At 38.6% G+C, this 21,192-nt stretch overlaps 1 protein-coding gene across 2 annotated transcripts in view; it reads right to left on the bottom strand.

Moving 5' to 3' along the window:
- Window positions 1-17,640: 17,640 nt before the first annotated feature.
- Window positions 17,641-21,192, bottom strand: part of ADGRA3 (adhesion G protein-coupled receptor A3) — a 119,011-nt gene continuing 115,459 nt past the window's right edge. For both annotated transcript variants that reach the window (XM_004266197.2, XM_033421595.2), the window contains 2 exons: window positions 19,399-19,494; window positions 17,641-19,257 (listed from right to left, as the gene is read on the bottom strand). In XM_004266197.2, the coding sequence (XP_004266245.1) occupies window positions 18,015-19,257; window positions 19,399-19,494 (1,339 nt within the window). In that variant the 3' untranslated portion in view covers window positions 17,641-18,014. The remainder of the gene's footprint in view (window positions 19,258-19,398; window positions 19,495-21,192) is intronic.

Raw genomic sequence — 21,192 nt, 5'->3', positions numbered from 1 at the left:
AAAAATGTTTTGCCAAGCTCAGAAGAGCGAAATCACATACATTCTCAACAATTATGCTTCCTCAAACAATCTAATGATACTTTATTATACAGTTTTGTCTCATTAACTGAAAAACATTCTTAATAGCAACTGAGACTTCCATTTATGAATAGGAAATGCCTGTTGAGTACTTTCATATACCTTAGTTACTTCTGGAGGAAATTTTTAAAACACATAATAAGTTCTCTTAAAATCTAATGTAGTGGGGTCTTCACTTCTAGCTATGCTAGAGTAACTGGGATCATACTTGTCCACCATGATAAAGACCTACAAAAATGGACAAAATATATGAAACAACTGTTTTTGGACATTAGAAAACATGCAGGAAGAACTATGATTCCCCAAGAGAGGAAAAAACAATCAAAGTGAGCACTACAGTCACCCCAGCTTTCTGCCTGGAGGCACATTACAGACCATGCTGGAAGAGAAAACCCAAGTACAACTCAGGAGTGTCACTGAGTTCATGAGGGAAGACTGGAATTCAGGGGAGCCCATGTGGTTGGAATTTGTGGTAAAGAACCAGAGTGGAGGGAGCTATACAAAGAAAAAGCACCAGGAATCTGCATAGGAATCTGCTCCAGACTACAACTGAATACTCAGTTGTGCACTCATAGGGTGAAATCTCACAAAATCAGGAAAGAACAACTGAGAAACAATCAGAGCTTAAGTAGGGCTGAGAGATGTTTGAGTGTAGCCAGCCAGGGTGGACAGGCCTCTTTGCCCACTGAGAGTAGAGACCTGAGAGTGTCACTGCTAAGTGGTAGGGGTAAAACAGCCTTACAGTGAAGGCTACACTAGACAAGCCCTTACAAACAAGCCTCTAAAGAATCAGACAAACCCACAAGTAATTTAACTGCCTTAAGACAGAAGCAGCAAACACTCAATGGCAAAGAATCACAGTTCACAGCCTTCAGTTAAAATTAATAGACTGAGAAGCTGAAAACTGTGGTCCAACAACTTTGAAAAAAAGCAGTCAATAGATGATAAGTAGAAATGAGTTATATGATGGAATTACAAACAGGGACTTAGAAGAGGTATTATAAATACATTCAATATTTTAAAGAAAAACATACACATAATGAAAAATACAAAGAAGAACCAAATTAAATCCTGGAGATAAAATATACAATATCTGAAATAAATAATCCAATGGATGAGTTTAAGAGAGATTAGACACTTTGGAAGAAAAGACCAGTGAAAAGAACAGAAACTATCTAAACTGAAGAACAGAGAGAAAACAGATAGAAAATGAACAGAACTTTGATGATTTGGGGGTAACTGTGGGCTAACTTATGTGTAAGACAAAGAAAAATATTCAAAGGAATAAGGTTGTGGGTTTTATGAATTTTATGAAAACAATAAACACAGAGATCCAAGAAATATACACACAACAAAAACCACACCAAACACATGATATTTCTGAAAACCAATGATAGAGGAAAGTCTTAAAAGTAATCAGAAAAAGACAAATATTTTATAATAAATTAATTCATCAAAGGACATAACAATCTTAAGTTTGTATGTACCTAATTACAGAGTTTCAAATCCACTAGGAATAAAATAACAAAAAAGAAGCAGACAAATCCAAAATTATGGCCAGAGACTTCAACAATGCTCTCTCAGCAAGTGAGAGAACAATTAGACAGAAATCAATAATATAGACATCTCAAACACCACCATCAATCTAACTAACCTAATTTACATTTATAGAATGCTCTATCCAACAACAGTAGAATGCACATTCTTTACACATGCTCATAAAACATTCAAAAAGATAGATCATATACTGAGTATAAAATAAGTCAAATTTGAAAAGACTGAAGACATACAAAGCATGTTCTCTGATGACAAAGGAATTCAATTAGGCATCAGTAACAATAAATATACCTGGAAAATCTCCCAACACACTTCTAACGAACACATGATCAAAGAAGAAATGATGAGGAAAGTTTAAAAATATTTTTAAATGACTGAAAATGAAATAAAACATAAAAATTGTGGGGAACAAGCTAAAGCACAATTTAGAAGAAATTTTACAGCTCTAAATGCTTACGCTAAGAAAGAAGAAAAATGTAATATCGAACAAAATTTCCACCTTAAGAATAGAAGGGGACAGCCTCAACTTGATAAAGGGCATCTATAAAAACTCTATACCTAATTCATATTTAATAGTGAAAGACTAAATGCTTTTCCTTTAATATTAGAAATGAGGAAAGAGAAAGAAAACACATACAAATTAGAACTAAAACTGTCTTTGTAGGCAACATGATCACCTAAAGAATCTCAAGAAAGTTACTTTAATTTTTAAGTAAATTTAGCAAGTGGCAGATCTATATGTGTGTGTGTGTGTATATATATATATATATATGTATATATGCACACATAGTTTTTCTATGTTATCAATGAAAGTATTCCTTCTTTCCTTGCCTGTTAACCCTGTTTTGCTTTGTTCCACTGCCAGTTCTCAGCTGTTAATTTGTTATCCAGCCTTCACACGTACTATATACAAAACAAAACCCTCAGTTAATCATCACTCAGGAAAAGCTTCACACTGCTGTAGATTACAAAAATGGCCACAAACTCTTCCCATCTTGTATGCACACTCCTTTGAAATATGACATTATCCTTCTTGCTCTTCCCATCAAGAAGGGTAGTCTATTCTTTACCCCTTGAATTTGGACTTGGCCATGTGACTTACCTTAGTGGATGGGACATTAGTAAATGTGTCAGAAGGAAAGGCTTAAAAAGTGCTTCTACAGTGAAGGTTACTTTCTCTTAATGCTCTTTGAACTCTGCAATCACTCTATGAAGAATCCAAAGTTAGTCCACTAATAGGAAAGAACATGTGGTCAAACAAATCATCTCAACTGAGGTCTTCCTACACCATCCAGCCACACACAGAGCTGCCAGCTGACCACAGAGATAAGCCAAGCTGTCTCAAACCAAAAGAAATTCCCACCCAACCCACAAAATTGTGAAAAATAATGCTTGTTAAGCTGTTATATTCTGCGGTGGTTTATTACACAGTAATAGCTACCTGATACATGCTACTTCTGTTTTCATTTCAGTAGTGAAAACAAATCACATGCCCACAACTCACTTCAATGACCAGCATATCCAGCAGGTTTGGGAAGCGAGATCCTAACAGATAGTACTGATTACGCCTCAATGGTTAGGTTGTAAGTCACCTTTATTCTTCAGAGATGTAGATGTTTAGAAGTAAAAATCATATGATGTCGAAGTTTGGTATAAAATAGTCTTCACAGAATGAGCAGATGGGAGGACGGCGACAAAAAGGAGAAAAATAGATGAAGGAAGCATGACATGTCGATGATAATTGATCACAGGATATGGACGAAGGATGTATTCATCTGCTTGGGCTGCCATAACGAAACACTACAGATGTAGTGGAGGCTTAAACAACAGATGTTTTCTTACAAGTCTGGAGGCTGGAAGTCTGAGACCAGTGTGCCAGCATGGTAGACCTCTGGTGAGAGCTCTCTTCCTGGCTTGCAGGTGGCCGTCTTCTGTGTCCTCATGTGACCTTCCTCGGTGTGTACATGTGGGGAGAGAGAGAGAGAGAGAGAGAGAGGGATGGCTCTCTCTCTTCCTGTAAGTCTAGCAATCCTAAGAGATTAGGACTTCATACTTATGGCCTCATTTAACCTTAATTACCTCCTAAAAACCCTATTTTCACATAGAGTCACACTGGGGTTAGGGCTTCAACATATGAATTTGGGGTGGGGGGCACACAAGTCAGTTCATTACAGAGGGGAATTCATACTATTTCCAATTTTTTACATGTTTGGAAGCTTTCCTAAAATTTAAAAGTGTTCCTGTATTTTGTCCCCTATTGTCTTTACACATTATTCAGTGAGAGACAAAAATATTCCCTGAGAGAAAATTCTGGAAAGTTCTACAGTCCCTTTATACCATTAACAATTCTTGATTAAGTAGTTAGAAAGTCCAGTTCAAGATAATAAAGCTGTGAATCTGCTTTGGTATCCAATCTTCTACTCTCTTCTAGGTTGTTGTAACTACAATAGTTCCAAGGCAGCAACAGGAAAGGCATGGAGACCACCTTCTCCATTTCCACTCCTTATCTCCCCCATCTACCTGAAGGCCACTTTAGCTTCTATCAGAAATGACACGTTGGGGAAAGGGACAAGAAAAATTTTAACTGGAACTGTCATTCATTGGCCTTGACCTCTCTGGGCCCTACTCTGCTACAGTTTTATTGACATAGATAGATGTGCATGGTCATTTGAAATTCCTTCTTTAACAGGAAGTCAATGGCTCCAGACTCTTCCTGTGGAGACCTCCCTGCTCCTACAGAGGGCACTGCTGGATAAACCTGATGAAAACCCCATACCGGGTCTCTCTCCTGTGAGGTCCACAGCTAGCCCATGGGAAATATTCACCCATCCTTCTGCCCATATTCTGTGCCTGCTAACCTACCTCACGGCAGCAGCACTCTCTGAACTCTGTCACCAAAGCAGCACTCTGTGTGTTAGTTGCCTATTGTCACAAATTCATGATTTTACCATTCTGGAGGTCAGATGTTCAAAATCAGTTTCACTGGTAAAATCAAGGTGCTGGTAGGATGGTGTTACTTCTGAAGGCTCAGAAACCATTTCTTGCCTCTTCCAGCTTCTGGAGGTTACCTGCATTCCTTGGCTCGTGCCACACTACTTCCATCAACACACCTCCTCTGACTCTCCTGCCTCCCTTTCAGAAGAATCCTTTTAATTACACTGGGCTCACATAGATTATCCAGGATAACTTCCCTATCTCAAGATCCTTAATAACATTTGCAAAGTGCTGTTTGCCATGTAAGGTAACATGTTCACTGGTTCCGGGGATTAGGATGTAGACATCTTTGGGGGGGGGGGGACCATTATTTTGCCTCATCCTGTCTACTACATTTCTTAGAGGTAGGGGTGTGTGTGTTGGACCCTAATTCAATATGCCTCAATTTCAAAGAACACATAAGCGGCCTTTCCGGGTTTCCTCATGGAAGTCCCTCCCACTAGGCTTGAGGTAAACAAGGTAGCACACTACACTCCTCGCCCAAGGATGGCAACTGGTCCTCCAAAGATCTCTTCTCCAGTCTCTTCACAAAAGCCTATCTGACCTCTTCTTTGATCCTTACAACAGTCAGATGGATATAGTTGTGGAATGTGTTCCTTTACAGTTCTTTAATAAAATTTACACGTGATGCTTTCAGTCCATTTGGTATCCTGATATTGCCAATACTTCAAATTGGCACCGTAGTTGAAACGGAGGCAGGGAGCGTTCCATTCTAACATCCTGTACATAACTATTTCCCTAAAGTAGAAATATGAAGTAGATCTTCAGGAATTGTTAAATTCTTCAAGCATGTCTTATTTTGTGACAGAATAATGTATTTGATGAGTCGAAAGGAACTTCATTATTCAAAGGTGATTACTAAATGAACAACATTCTGTCGAATGCAAAAATATTTTTAGGAGAGTATTTTTGCTTCTGAATAGCTTTTCAGTTAGTTATGCTGTTCCTTCTTGAATTAAGAACTATCACTCAGCCAATCTTCTGTTCATGTGAAAAAGAATAATTTTAGCTGGAGAGCAAATCTCACCTGAAAAATATTAAACGTGCTACGTGATGTTGGCATACTCTATTTTGCTTAAAGAAATGTATTTTTTCATTCTTAAACCTCTTTCTATTAGTGTAATGGCTAAACTCATTTATAAAAATCCACAAAATAATGGTGCCAAAAATTACATTCACATTATTTTTAGGCATTTTTACTCAAATGATGAAAATGAATTAGTGTGTCTATCCAAAGATGTAATTGCAGCTTTCACTTGTCAGATCTGGAATATTTCTTCCATCAAACATTTCATTAAAATAAATGTCTAACCTTTGAGAACACACCAAAAAATGAGACAGAGTCTCTACTGGTATGTTCGCTTGAACTCATTGGGGATATAGGTAACAGAAATCAAATATAGCTTCAATTAAAAAAAAAAAAAGGTGGTGGGAGGGGACCCAGTGGTAGAAAAATTCAGTGATAGAAGGTATGTCACAGAGCTCACAGGTAGGGAATGCAGCTGACTTTAGCATAACTCTAAACCCAGGAACTCAAAAGCCTTTGGGACTCTCTTGTTGCCACTCCCTCGGGTTTTCTGCATCATTCTCTCTCGCTGCAGGGTTACATGTCAGAATATATGACAACCAAAGGATCCTGAGTCATCAAATTATCAATCAAGTGACTAGGAGAGACTTCTCAGTTCAAATTCCCAGGGAAGAGACTGCCTGCCCTGGCTTGGGCCATGTACCTGTTCCTGGAATAATTAACTATAGCCCGACGTGACACTGCATAAAGATGGTATTGATGAAATGGAGGGGTGCAAGAAAGACAACTATAGCAGGTCATTCCAAAAGTGTTTGGATAGACTGATGCTGAATACCCAAGAGACAGCTCAGACCTGTGCACATAAATCCCATAGGTTGTTGAGAGTGTATACTTTCCATATTGTATTATGTTTGCTTCTTCCATCTGTGGAAGTGGCATCTAGCAAGGCCACGTTTTATGCTACCATCTTTGGTTGGGGATAAGCACACAAGGATGCAAGAAATAAAAATGTGAACACCAAACCCATGTGGCTATAAACTTGCAGAGGCAACCAACCAGAGCCCAGGTCATAACTGATAAAACTCCCCTGTTCTCTGTCCCTAAATGTAGGTAGGATTTCTTCCTGCGGATGTAGCACATTGAAGGGCTCAGTTTCATGTGGTCATCTTGGCTACAAACCCCTGTCTCTCCAAGCACCAGGCTTTCAGTCCTGTCCCTATACGAATGTCAAGAGCCAAGCCCTTTACTCAACAAAACCTGCCAAACCTTCCAGGCCTGTCTTGGTACCAGGTTGCCAGTTTAACCCTGAAGGCAGTAAAATGTATGGAAATCTCATATGAAAACCACTTATCAAACACAGTTTGCATTCAATGGTAGGAATGCTTAAGTTGTAATGAAAAATCCATTTATCTGACTCAAACCAGTCTTTTAGTTTCCTTTTGTTGTTGATTATAATAATTCTAAAGTTACAGGGTTTTCTTCAGCTTTTCGTAAAGCTAAACTATTTGGGGGAATAGTCTATGTGAGAAGATGATCTAAATGTCTTAGAAGCACTGTTAGAATTGCTCTACGGCAAGATATTCTCTTTAGTGTCCTGCCTACACTGAGGAGACGCCCATGCAACGTATCTTCAAACGGGAGCACGTTCAGGCAACTGTACCTCACAATTCACACCCAGAAATTTCTAATGGCATGGAAGAAAAACTACTAAAACAAGCAGTTATGAAATTTAAGCAGGTAAGGGGATCCTAGGTGGGAAGGCTAAAAACAGAAATAATGAATAAACTTTAAACAGTACAGTAGTTTCTCACTATACTCTAGGGTAAACAGAAATAGCGTATTATTTTCTTCAAAATAAAAAAGAAAACAATATGAAGATTTTTAAATATAGTTTATAACGTTTAGATGGATAATCTTATGGTCCTCATTGTTTCTAAACAACATTCAGAGGGAAATATATAGCTCTAAATGTATATTACAGGAAAAAAAAGGATTAACCCCATTTAAAAAGCTAGAGAAAGAACAGCAATGCAAACCCCAAAAAACATGGGAAAAAGGAAATAACGAAGAGCAAAAGGCAATGAAAGTAGAAAGCAAACACACAATGGAGAAAATGGACAATACCAGAGTTGATTTTCTGAAAAGGTTAATACAAGTGACAAACCTCTAGGAATATTGAATTTTTTTAATGGAGAAAACACAAAATAGCATTATCAGGAATGAAAAAGGTGAAATTAGTACATACCTTAAAGGTTGAGAAGATATTAGGAAGTACTTTACGACGGTAAGTGTGTCAACTTACATGAAATGAACAGATACCTTAAGAAAATTATACGACTTACCACAACTGAACAAGAAGATATAGAAAATCTTTAATGACTCAGTATCTTTCAGAAAATTTAGTATGTAATTTAAAACTACCCATGAAAGGAAAACTGATGCCCAGATAACTTCCTTGAAAATTCTTCCAAATTAAGATGTAAAACTAATACCAATCTTATAAAAACTCCTTCAGAGAATAGAGAATAACTAAAGTAGCACCATTCATCTTAACAGGCTGGTATAGTATTAATCTAAAACCTAGTAAGGATTATTAAAAGAAAATATGGACCAATTTCTCTAATAAACATAAATGCAAAAATCTAAAAATGCATATGCAAATAAAACCCAGTAATGTATTGAAAGGATAATATTTTATGATCAAATAGTATTTATTCCAGAAATGCAGGGTTGCTTTAACATTCAAAATTCAGTCAGTGTACTTGACTATAATATCAGAATAAAGGAGAAAACCATTCAAACATTTCAACAAATATTGAAAAGGCACTTGATAAAATCCAAATCTCATTCATGGTAAAACTCAGCTAATTCAGCTGAGGTAAAACTCAGCTAACTCATGGTAAAAAACAAAACTTTCTTAATATCATAAAAGCTATTTACAAAACACCTAAATCTAATGTCATATCAAAAGATGAAATACTAGAGGACTATGAGTGTAAAAATCTTCAATAAAATAATAGCAAAAAAAAATTCAACAGCACATTAAAAGGATTATATACCATGATCAAGTAGGATTTATTCCTGGAGTGAAAGTATGATTCAATACATGAAAGTCAATCAATGTACTATACCACATTTACAAAATAAAGGGGGAAAAAACCCATGAGCACCTCAACTGATGCAGGAAAAGCACTGATAAAATTTAGTACCCTTTCATAACAAAAACATTCAACAAACTAGGAATAAAAGAAAACTACTTCAACATAACAAAAACCATATATGAAAAGCCCACAGCTAACATCACACTCAATGGTGAAAAACTGAAAGTTTTTCCTCTGAGATCAGGAACAAGATGAAAACACTAATTTGAAAAGATATATGCACCCCAATACTCACAGTAGCATTATTTACAATTGCCAAGATATGGAAGCAACCTAAGTGCCCATCAACAGATGAATGGATAAAGAAAATGTGAGAGAGAGAGAGATAGATAATGGAATATTACTCATCCATAACAATGAATGGAATTTCACCATTTGCAACAACATGGTCAAATCTGGAGGGTATTATGCTTAGTGAAGTAAGTCAGACAGAGAGAGATGAATACTGCATGTTTTCACTTATACGGGGAATCTAAAAAATAAACAAATGAATATAACAAAACAGAAACAGACTCACAGATACAGAGAACAAAACTAGTGGTTACCAGTGGGGAGAGGGGTGGGGGGAAGGGCACGATAGGGGAAGGGGATTAAGAGGTACCAACTACTAGGTATAAGATAAGATACAAGGATGTAATATACAGCACAGGATGTAATGTATGAGAATATAGTCAATATTTTACAATAATTTTAAAAGTAGTATAAACTATAAAAACATCGAATCACTATACTGTACACCTAAAACTAATATAATATTGTTAATCAACCATACTACAATTTGAAAAAAAATTTTTAAAGACAAAGATACTTTCATCGCTTCTATTCAACATAGTACGGGAAGTCCTAGCCAAAGCACTTAGACAAGAAAAAGAAACAAAATTTACCCAAACTGGAAAGGAAGAAATAAAATTATCTCTGTTCAAAAATGACGTGATCTTACATAAGGAAAATTTAAACATTGAAAACAAACTGTTAGAATAGACAAATTCAGCAGTTACAAGGTACAATATCAAGTCACAAAAATCAGTTGTGTTTCCACTAACAATGAACAATCCAAACAATGAAATTAAGAAGACAATTCCTTTTATAATACTATCAAAAATAAATAAAATACAGTTGACCCGTGAACAACACAGCACAGGCTTAAACTGTGCAGGGTCCACTTATACATGGAGTTTTTTCAATAAATGTGTACTACTGTAACTACTACTATAACTACTACATGTCCTATAATAAACATGTTGTAATGTCAATATGACCCAAAGAAACCTACAGATTTAGCTCAATCCCTTATCAAAATCCAAAACATGTTTTTTGCAGAAACAGAAAAACCCATCCTAAAATTCATTTGGAATCTCAAATAATCCCAAATAACAAAGTAATCATTATGTGCATTATTATGTCCCCCAGAACTCCTATGTTGAAGCTCTGACCCCCAGTAGTTCAGAATGTGACCGTATTTGGAGACAGGACTTTTAAGAGGTGACTGGGGTGGGCCCTAATCCAATCTGACTGGTGTCCTTAAAAGAGGAAATTTTGATACATTAGAGAGACGTCCAGGATGTACATAAAGAAGGGCCATGTGAGAACGGAGAGAGAAGGTGGCCATCTGAAAGTAATGAGAGAGGCCTCATAAGGAAGCAAACCTATCAATACCTTGATCTTGGACTTGTAGCATCCAGAACTGTGAGAAAATAAACGTCTGCTGTTTAAGCCACCCAATCAGTGGTATTTTATTATGGTAGCCCTAGCAAACTAAAACTACACTCTTGAAAAAGGAAAACAAAGTTGGAGGTCTCACACTTCCTGATCTCAAAACTTATTACAAAGCTACAGTAATTAAGAGTGTGGTACTGACATAAAGAGAGACACATAGGGCTTCCCTGGTGGCGCAGTGGTTGAGAGTCCGCCTGCCGATGCAGGGGACACGGGGTTCATGCCCCGGTCTGGGAAGATCCCACATGCCGCGAAGTGGCTAGGCCCGTAAGCCATGGCCGCCTGGCCTGCGTGTCCGGAGCCTGTGCTCCGCAACGGGAGAGGCCACAACAAGTGAGAGGCCCGTGAACTGCAAAAAAAAAAAAAAAAAAAAAAAAGGAGAGACATATAGATTAATAGAATAGAGTAGAGAGCCCAGGAACAAGCCCTCAGAAACAGGATCAAATGATTTTCAACAAGGGTGGCAAGACCATTCAATGGAGAAAGGACTGTCTCTTCAACAAATGATGCTGGGAAAACTGAATATTCACAGACAAAAGAATGAAGCTGGATCCTTACTTTAACATGAAATGTATCAAAGACCTAAATGTAAGACTTAAAACTACAACACTCTTAGAAGAAAACATAGGGGAAAAGCTTTATGACACTGGATTGGCAAAGATTTCTTGAATATGATACCAAAGCATAGGGAACAAAAGTAAATATAAACTGGACACCAAATTACAAACTTCTGTGTGTCAAAGGACACAATGAATAGAATTAAAAATAAATCAATGAAATGGAAGAAAATATTTGCAAATCACATATCTGATAAGGAGTTAATATTCAGAATAGATAAAGCACCTACAATTCAACAACAAATAACTCAATTAAAAAATGGACAAAGGATGTGAACAGACATTTCTCCAAAGAAGATACACAAATGGCCAACAAACATGTGAAAACATGCTTGATATCACTTACCATTAGTGAAATGAAAATCAAAACCAAAATGAGATATCACCTCACACCTAATCAGGTAAGCTACTACCAAAAAAAGAAAAGAAACAAACAAAACCCCAGAAAATAAGTCTTGGCAAGGATGTGGAGAAACTGGATCCCCTGTGCACTGTTGGTGAGAAAGTAGGATGGTGCTGCCCCTAGGAAAAGCAGTACAGTGGGTCCTCAAAAATTTTAAAGTAGAATTACCATATGATCCAGTAATTCCCTTCTGGACCTAAACCCAAAAGAACTGAAAATAGGGACTAGAAGAGATCTCTGTACAGTCATTTTCATAGCAGCACTATTCACAAAAGACAAAAGGTAGAAACAACCCAAATGTCCACTGGCGAATGAACGGATAAAGAAAATGTGGAATATACATGCCACCTTAAAAAGGAAATAAATGAATGAACCCTGAGGACATAATGCTAAATGAAATAAACCAGTCAGAAAAAGACAAATACTGTATGATTCCACCTACATGAGGTGTATAGAGTACTCAAATTTACGGAAACAAACTAGAATGATGATAGCCAGAGGCTGGGGGTGGGGAGTGGGGAGTTGTTTAATGGGTATAGAGTTTCCATTTTGCAAGACCAAAAAGTTCTAGGGATTGACTGCAAAACAACTGTGTATATATTTAACCTTTAGGAAATGAACCTTCCAATATAATCATTTTTAAATGAGAATATGAAGGACATAGTTTAGCAAAATGGATACTGAATTTCTAGTGAATTCTTTTCAAAATTGACCATCACATAATTTGCAAACTGACCTAAAACCTAGCATTTTTGTTTGGAACTCATAAAGGATCAGTGCTTAAAAGTAAGATTTTAAAAAAGGTAATGAAGGGCTTCCCTGGTGGCACAGTGGTTGAGCGTCCGCCTGCCGATGCAGGGGACACTGGTTCGGGCCCCGGTCCGCGAAGATCCCACATGCTGCGGAGCGGCTAGGCCCGTGAGCCATGGCCGCTGAGCCTGCGCGTCCGGAGCCTGTGCTCCGCAACGGGAGAGGCCACAACAGTGAGAGGCCCGCATACCGCAAAAAAAAAAAATGGTAATGAAGACTAGGTGGGAATAAAGCTCACTGTTGAACATACCAGGAATTTATCCCTGTGACAATCTGATTAATTGCTCACTAAGCCATCTCCCTTTCCTCCCTGGACACACACCTAGACTACATTTCCTGGATTCTGTGTAGTTAGGTGTGGCCACAACTGTGTTTTGGCCAATGGATTGTGGGTAGAAAAAATATACGCCATCTCCAGGCCTGATCCATAAAACCCTCCCATGTGCCATCCTCCATCCTCTGAGGAAGTACCAAGAGAAGGGCAGAAACCTGGGTGAGAACTCCTGGGGAGAGGTGCCATGCTAGGAACGTACATGCCAGACTATTTCAGCAAGAAACTTTCATTGCGTTAAGCCTCTAAAATGTTGACATTTTAAAAAAGTCTACCCAGACTCAACATGAAAGTTAAAAAAAAACTAAGCGGTAAAAATTTGTTAACCATGGTTGTGGCCACCAAATTGACGTTTTTACAGTTTCATAAAGGAATTGACACTGATAACAAAAAATACCTGTTTAGAACTGGAGTTCATTACTTTCATACGGAGTATCTTCATAGACACAATCTTCAACCTGAGTTGGTACACATGACTAGACCTGGCTTTGCAAGCAATCATAACTTGCATATAATTGCTCATCTGAACACTCAATTTTTCTGTACAAGCAAAACATCAATATTATATGCCAAGACAGAATGAACACAATTATTGCAAAATTGAAAATATGATTAGCTGAATTCTTTACATTGTTGGAACAATCCCATTAAGGAATGCATCTGAAGAGCCCTCTGAAAATATTTTGAACTTTTTGAATATACTTAGAATAGTCTGGTAAACAAAAGCCTTTATCAGATAGGCTCAAACTAGATGGCAGCAGCATACAATGGAATTTAACTCTTTTTCCTTCTACCATTTTAAATACATGACACAGAAGGACAGTACATGTTTCAAACAGAATGAAGCAAAACTTTGTTAAACAAGTTCTAAGCTAATTCTAAGCATCCAACTATATAAGCAAAGGTAGTGGTCCATTGCTGACTATATAAATGGGGGTTCCTTAATATTATGGTCCTGTAAGTTCACACTCAGTATCCACCTATGAATCAGTGACACCCATGGTGAAAAGATGCTGAAAAAAAGCTATGACCAGAGGCTGCCTGAGACTTCACCCCACACAGAGCTGGGTACACCAGGGAAGGTAGAAAGACAGGACTCATTAACCTACAATAATTAAGTTAATACTCAACTTGTGTTTCTCAATTGATGCCTCCAGTATTCCAGTATTACCACTGGCTATGAGCCTCTAATGGCCAATATAAGACATGGTTCTAGACTGGAGACCCATAGGTAGGTTGGGAAGAAAATTCAATTAATACCAAAACTTAAAAAAAATCTTATTGATTGCTATTTCATCTTTGTCTAAAACCAAGCAACATACAGTCAAAGATTTTTATTACTGACAAATTTATAAAGTTACAAATTTCTCCTTGAGGAGTTTGCTTTATTTATACAAATAAATCTATTGGTTTTATTATTACTTATATTTCAGTGGGGAAAAAAGTGAGTTGATCCATGTGACAGTATTAATATAAATTTAGGGAAAGTACAGCAAAATTGGCGTAAGTGATAAAATGACTTAAGTTCGGGAAATATAAGTAGTTATAAATAATCAAATCATTTCTTAGCTAAGAGCACTGAAGTGAATATTAAAGTAATTGAATGATTCTGGGAATGTGAAAGGAAAAACAAAATTAACGTTTGTTTTAAATTTCAGATTGCTGTTGTATGTAACACTTAACTTGATGATTTAGTTTAATTCCTGCATCAAATGCATTCAGTTAATTTTTTTTTTTTTTTTTTTTTTTTTTTGCAGTATGCGGGCCTCTCACTGTTGTGGCCTCTCCTGTTGCAGAGCACAGGCTCCGGACGCGCAGGCTCAGCGGCCATGGCTCACGGGCCCAGCTGCTCCGTGACATGTGGGATCTTCCCGGACCGGGGCACGAACCCGCGTCCCCTGCATCGGCAGGCGGACTCTCAACCACTGCGCCACCAGGGAAGCCCTCATTCAGTTAATTTTTTTACTTCCTCTTTTTTTATGGTCTCAACCAACTTCAGTTTGGGTATTTGAACTCAATGCCTGGAATACACAGGCCTAAATGTTTTAACATTGTTACTTCTCAATAATAAACACAATCTAAACCTTAGCATCTACACATAAATTGCCATCTGTTTATACCTATTTATATAAATAGTGAACATGGAGTTACATTAAGTTACACGTGCAAAACAGCCTGAGATTTAGAAATTAGTTGCCACCTATTTACAACCTGAAATATTAACATACTTTTACACATGTATATAAATCACAAAAAATACTCATACACAAACCTAATTTATAATTGTTACCTAAAAATAGATTAGTATATAACATCATTATATACGTATATTAGTGTGCATATTACACACATTACATAGTATATAACAGCTTGATTTAAAGAAAAACTTTCATGGAATAAATCATGTGTGTTTCCTTAAGCAGATACAACCAATTATACCTCATTATGAAATTAAAACTCAAAATAGGGACTTCCCTGGTGGCACAGTGGTTAGGAGTCCGCCTGCCAATGCAGGGAACACAGGTTGGATCCCTGGTCTGGGAAGATCCCACATGCCGCGGAGCAACTGGACCCATGCACCACAACTACTGAGCCTGCTCTCTGGAGGCCACGTACCACAACTACTGAGCCCACGTGCCACAACTGCTGAAGCCTGTGTGCCTAGAGCCCGTGCTCCGCAACGAGAGAAGCCACTGCAATGGGAGGCTGGCACACTCAACAAAGAGTGGCCCCTGATCTCCGCAACTGGAGAAAGCCCACGTGCAGCAACAAAGACCCAACGCGGCCAAAAATAAATAAATAAATGAAATTTAAAACAAAACTCAAAATAACCAGGATGAGAAAGTTTAGTAAAATTACAGATAATAGACACTGTGAAGAGCACAGGTGCTTGCCTTCAGAGAAGCAATCAAAGCACAGCGGACGTGGCATCAGAGAACATGGACCTGGTCCTGGATGTGGCATAACCTGCTGGTACTTCAGCAGGTAAGAAACTCTTTGAGCCTCAGTTGCTGAAAATTTAAAATAAGGAAAATGAATGAGCCAATTTTTAAGACAACTGAAACATACCTTAAGAGTTTATGATTCTATGAAAAACAGAGAAACCTCAACTAGCAACAAGCCATAGATTATAAAAGACAAATATGGGAAGGATGCAATGTTTTATTCACTTCTTATTCACAAACATGAAATTTCAATTCAAATACTAAGAATATAATGCATCAGGTCATCACTCATCAACTATGCTTTGTGTATCAAAACACTCTGAATATTTTTAGTGGAATCTTCATTTTTCCAAATATTTGATTTCTTTCCAGTCCCCAACTCTACCAGTCCCAGGCTTCTCTTCCTTCTGTTACCTACAAGAAGCTCTGTTTAAATTAATAAATGCTTACTGAAGGGTGAACATTTCCAAGAAGGGAAAGCCCTCATTTCCTGTGGAAGTAGGAAAAAGCAGAAGAATAAAGTTCTTTTTCTATTTGACCTACGGGTCAAATAAACAGATTAAACGTTGGAGTGATATACTGAAAAATAACAGAGAAAAATTTAAATAACAATAACAATTTAAAAAAAGAATTATTTACTCCATTCCTCATTAGTTTGTCTTGGTCATTTCTAAACATCATCCTGCATGTATATATCAACTTACCTGGAGACCCTAGGCTAGGCGGTAGTTAAATGTACAGGTGCCAGATCTATCTACTTAATTGCCTTGTTTCCTCCATCAAAAAGAATGCCTTTAAAACAACACCTAACAAAAGGCTTAAACAGAACCACCAGTTTTATTATTGCGAAGCAAAATAATTTCTAATGCAGTAACCCAATGCAAAATGAACACTTAACACTATAATGCGTGATCACCTGGTATCATCTCTGAGAATTACTCTAAGTAAGCAGTAAATTGCTCGGATTTTGAGGTTTATCAAGCTTGACTTTAGCATTTCTTGGATATATATTTTGAATCTGATCTGATTCAAACCTTGAGACTATTGCCAAAAACAGATCTAAGCTGTGCCAATCTTTTCAGGCGTTGACTTGCATATCGGAGAGAAGTGAATGCACAAAGGAGCCAGGGCAGACCCGATCTAACCTTCCCGGAAAGGACCCCAGTGAGCCTGGAGACAGGAGATAGATAAGGACTGCAGTGCATCACTGACCAACGATAACTTTTGCATCAGACCTGTGTTTGCCCTTAGAGAGGAATTTAAAAATTAGAACTTTAGCATGAACCTGAGGAACTTTATCTGTTTAAGAACAAAGTAACAGCCAACAGATAGGAGCCAATATTGAAGAATCCAAAGTAAGTGAACGTGAACCTTGTATGACACCTTTTCATTTACGTTCATATATGGGAAGGGGATGAAGAGGCAAACTTCCAGTTATAAAATAATTAAGTCGTGGGGATGCGACATACAGCATAGGGAATAGAGTCAACAATATTTTAAGAACTTTGTATAATGACGGATGGTAACTAGACTTACCGTGGTGATTGCTATCTTCATAATGTATAAAAATATCAAATCACTATGTGGTACACCTGAAACTAATATAATAAGTCAATTATATTTCAATTAAAAAGAAATAACATGTGCTGGGGAAAAAAAAGAATGAATAGGAAAACCAAATATAAACCACTGAAAAGCCACAAAAATATCAAAAATAGTATTAATAAGATGGGCAAAAGTAATGCAATTTAGGAAAAGCTTTTTAGGCATCTCCGTTTTCAAAAAAAATTCTGTGAGATTTAAAAAAAAAAACTTGTAGCATATAAAAAACTGTATTTATAAAATACAACAATCCAAAAGCTCTTTGATTTATATGCCATCAGTGGAGCTAATCATGTAAAAATCTGATAACTGATACGTGTATAATTCTCATTAAACTATCCCAATGCACAAACTTCATTAAAATAGCACTAAATGCTCCTAAAATGTAAAAATATAAGATTGACACAATGACAAACACCTATTTATTGTATTACATACAAGCCTGAAATGTTAAGTAGATATTACAGATCCCAAGAAAATTACATTTCAGATTCTCAAAATGTCCTGCTGGTGCTCTGACAACTAAAACAAGCCACCAGAGGGCTTTTAGAGGGTTGTTTTTTTTTAAGAGGGTTTTTTTTTTTTTTTCAAAATTCATAAAAAAGCAACACGTGGGGGATATAAAATACATAAAATACAAAACTTAGAAGTTTATTCAAAATTCTTTTGAATCCCTAAGGTGGCTGTAAACAGTCGGTTTTTACATGTTCATAGCTTAAAGGAATTTGAGTATCACAGTTTATGTGGATTTCTGCCCAGGAAGCCCACCAATGCTACACAGTAGTTTCGTGTTTCCATAATCCAGTCCTCACATTGCCAGTGCTATCCATACCCAGCAAGGGTCCATCCTGCCCAGTGCTTTTGATTGGTCCGTTCTGAATGGCTAAGTTGAGGCCGTAAGACTTCTGCTGACTTTCAAGTTCAACTACAGTTGGCTTCCTTAATGCATCTTTTTTACTACTAGTTGAAACAGGCTTTTCAAAATTCCTGCTGCTTTTGGGAAGTGTGCTACAAGCATCACTGCTATCTTGTTGAGGCGGGTTGTACTGTCTCTCTCTGTAGGCTAAGTAAGCCCTTCGACTCCGAGAGTGTCCTTCATTACTGCCCGGCCGGCTTTTCGACAGGCCATTCTGCACGCTGCCTTCCACGCTCGTGGGGACGTCATAGGCATATTCTCTGAGGACTGTGAGTCTGCTGGCCCGGTGTCCTTTACTTCTGTTTTTATGATGGCGGCTTGGGTGTACGTTTGTTCGAAACGGAACTTCTAAAGGCGCCACATGCATTTTAATATCATTGTCCATCGAATGCTCCGTCAGACTATTGTCAAGCTGAGGCGTGGCGTTCAAAGGTAGAGAGTTGGTATGGCACTGAGCTGCAGCAGCCTGCAAGTTTGTTAATTTGCAGCCCTGGGAGGAGTTTTTGAAGCTCGAGGCACTCTTGTTTGTGCATGAAGATTCTGTGCTGCTGTTGGTGCACTTGGGGGCCTCCCCGCTCGGCCCACTGGAGCTGGGGGGCTGCACGTTGACCTGGACCGAGTACGCGCTCCGGCCCGGGCAGCAGGTCATGATCCATGCGAGCCGGACGTCCTCCCTGTTGACACAATGGTGAACCACGATGAATGCACTGAGGCTCAAACACGTGGCTCCGAAAAAGAAGCTAAAAACCAAGTCTAAAGGGTAATACAAAGAGACAGCCAAGGCCCCAAACATCCACAAAGCGACATATAAGAGCAGGGTAAGGCTGGCTCCCAAAAGTTGAGAGTGGAAAGTATGCTCATTTTCCAGGGCTGATGTCGAGATGAGGGAGAGAGACAGGGAATCCTGATGATTTACTTCGCCATTTTCATTGGCTGCCAGCCTCTGCTGCTCCTCACTGGGTTCCTTCAGCTCGTATTTGCGCTCAGGATGTCTTTTCAACTGAATAAATATGCTTAGGAAGTACATACAGTTTACAAAAGTGATGAAGCTGGCGGGCCCGTAGAAGGCTCCCAAGGAGGGTTCCCATGCCATCCAGCAGCTAGGAAAGAAAATGGGGAACCAGCTCAGATGCTACACATGTCAACACACCGTGTAAGAAACTGCAGTAAACTTTAGTGCTTAGGAAACAGTTAGAAGAGAAGCAATCGACTCGGGTACGCAGAGGACACTAAATACTCACTAGGGCGCATTTGGCCGACTACCGTAATTCTTGATGTTTGCTGCCGCTGTTATGCCACAAACTATAACGGGTATACCGCCACCGATCAGGTAAAACCTAGAAAGGGCAGTGATGGAAATAAGAGCACATCAATCCAATTCACTAAGGTGGATACATCACAGTATCTCAGTACTGCAGAAGTTATTCCTTAAAGATTCATTACTATTCCAATAATGCATTGAAGGTTAACACTTAAAGCCTGCTTTGTTAACACTAACATTTTTTAAAGTTCTTATTTACTTTGGATTTCTTTTTTTTAAAAAAGCGTATAAGGTTTCTGAGTTAAGGAAAGCTGATCAGCTCCTGCCACCCTGTGGACAGGCAAAGTAACAGTAAGCTACTACAGGTAGAGCTTCAGTTTATACTTTTTTCTTTTGGGGGAATGGGGCTTCTTTTAGATTCAGCTGATGAAGCAGAAAGTTAGTCCACTACATAATGGACTTTAAGATCTTACTGCGCCACAGGTCAGACTAAATATGTAATGACGTTATTTATTTATTAATGTCCGGCTAAACCTGCATATTCCAGGATGTTCTACTGCTGTGTATGCTTATCTTCAGTCAGCTGAGATTGGGACAAGAAAGATACCTGGATCCCAGCAACGTCCTGCAGCACTCAGGCCCTTCCTGACCCCTTTCCCACAGACTAGCTGGTGCAGGAAGAAATGAGGGAGACAGAGTGGCTGGTCCTATGAAGAACAACTTTTTGCGGAGAGGTACAGCTTCTTTGAGTTCTCTGAAAAGAGAACAGGGAACGTCCTACCCCGGCTAGCTACCCCTGGGTACAGCCAATCTTAATTCTGTATTTGCCAGGTCCAAAGACACAGTCCAAATGCTAACTGGCTGGATAAAGGCAATATTCGTAACACATTTTCCATACATTTTTTTCTTAGTCATGCTCACAGGTATTAAAATCCTTCAATATGATATCATCGCTGAAAAAGACAGCTAATTACCCTATAAAACTAAAACCCTGTCTTCTAATTTCACAGATTAGAGGCAGGCCAACGTCCGTGGCCCTGCCCTTCTTCCTGCTATGCTAATTCATAGCTGCTTCTTACCTGAAAAGAAGGCATCAGTTCACCCAAATTTATCTCGGGCTCCACATTCCTGTCTGCCGCTCCTTCCCCACCCGACTCTGGGACTGCCTGTTACCAAATAACCCTTATTTTGCAGCTGTAAATCTTCTTCTCCACTGCATATTCCTTCCAGCCTATAAGTCTATTCACGTTTTCCCTATCTTCTAAAACTTTCCTTCAACCAGCACCTTCTTTCTTGCTCCCTTTGGTGACAAACCCCTGGAAACAATAGCACCATCAAGTGCCTCACCTTTGTCACCTTATTGTGAGATGAGGCCACTTCCACCTACCATGCTACTGAAACCGCCCTCTCTGAGGCCAGCAGACTCAAGGCAAGCCCCACATCCACCCTCCAGGTAGCCGCGATGCTGGGGTTTCTTTAAGCTCAGGGACATGGGGGAAGGAGAGCATCCTAAAGGGTGAGCCTGCAATGTCTAAAGCAAAGGGGGTACCTGCAGGTCACTAGGGACTGCACAGGCTTTGCAGCCCAAGCCGCCTTTTTGTTTTTAATCACGTAACAGAAAGGAAACCTAACAGAAACCTAACAGAAAGCTGCATGAGGATAGGTAGGAATCCTATCTCTTAGCCAAACGCCATCCCTCAGTTCCTTTAATACCACTGACAGGGGTGTCAAATCACATCCTGCAATCTGACCATGGCCCAGCACTCCTGCTGCC

The sequence above is a fragment of the Orcinus orca genome, chromosome 4 (assembly GCF_937001465.1).
Source record: "Orcinus orca chromosome 4, mOrcOrc1.1, whole genome shotgun sequence".
NCBI classification, from domain to species: Eukaryota; Metazoa; Chordata; class Mammalia; order Artiodactyla; family Delphinidae; genus Orcinus; species Orcinus orca.
The sequence above is the reverse complement of the archived record's forward strand: the minus strand, read 5'-3'. Positions and strand labels throughout refer to the sequence as shown.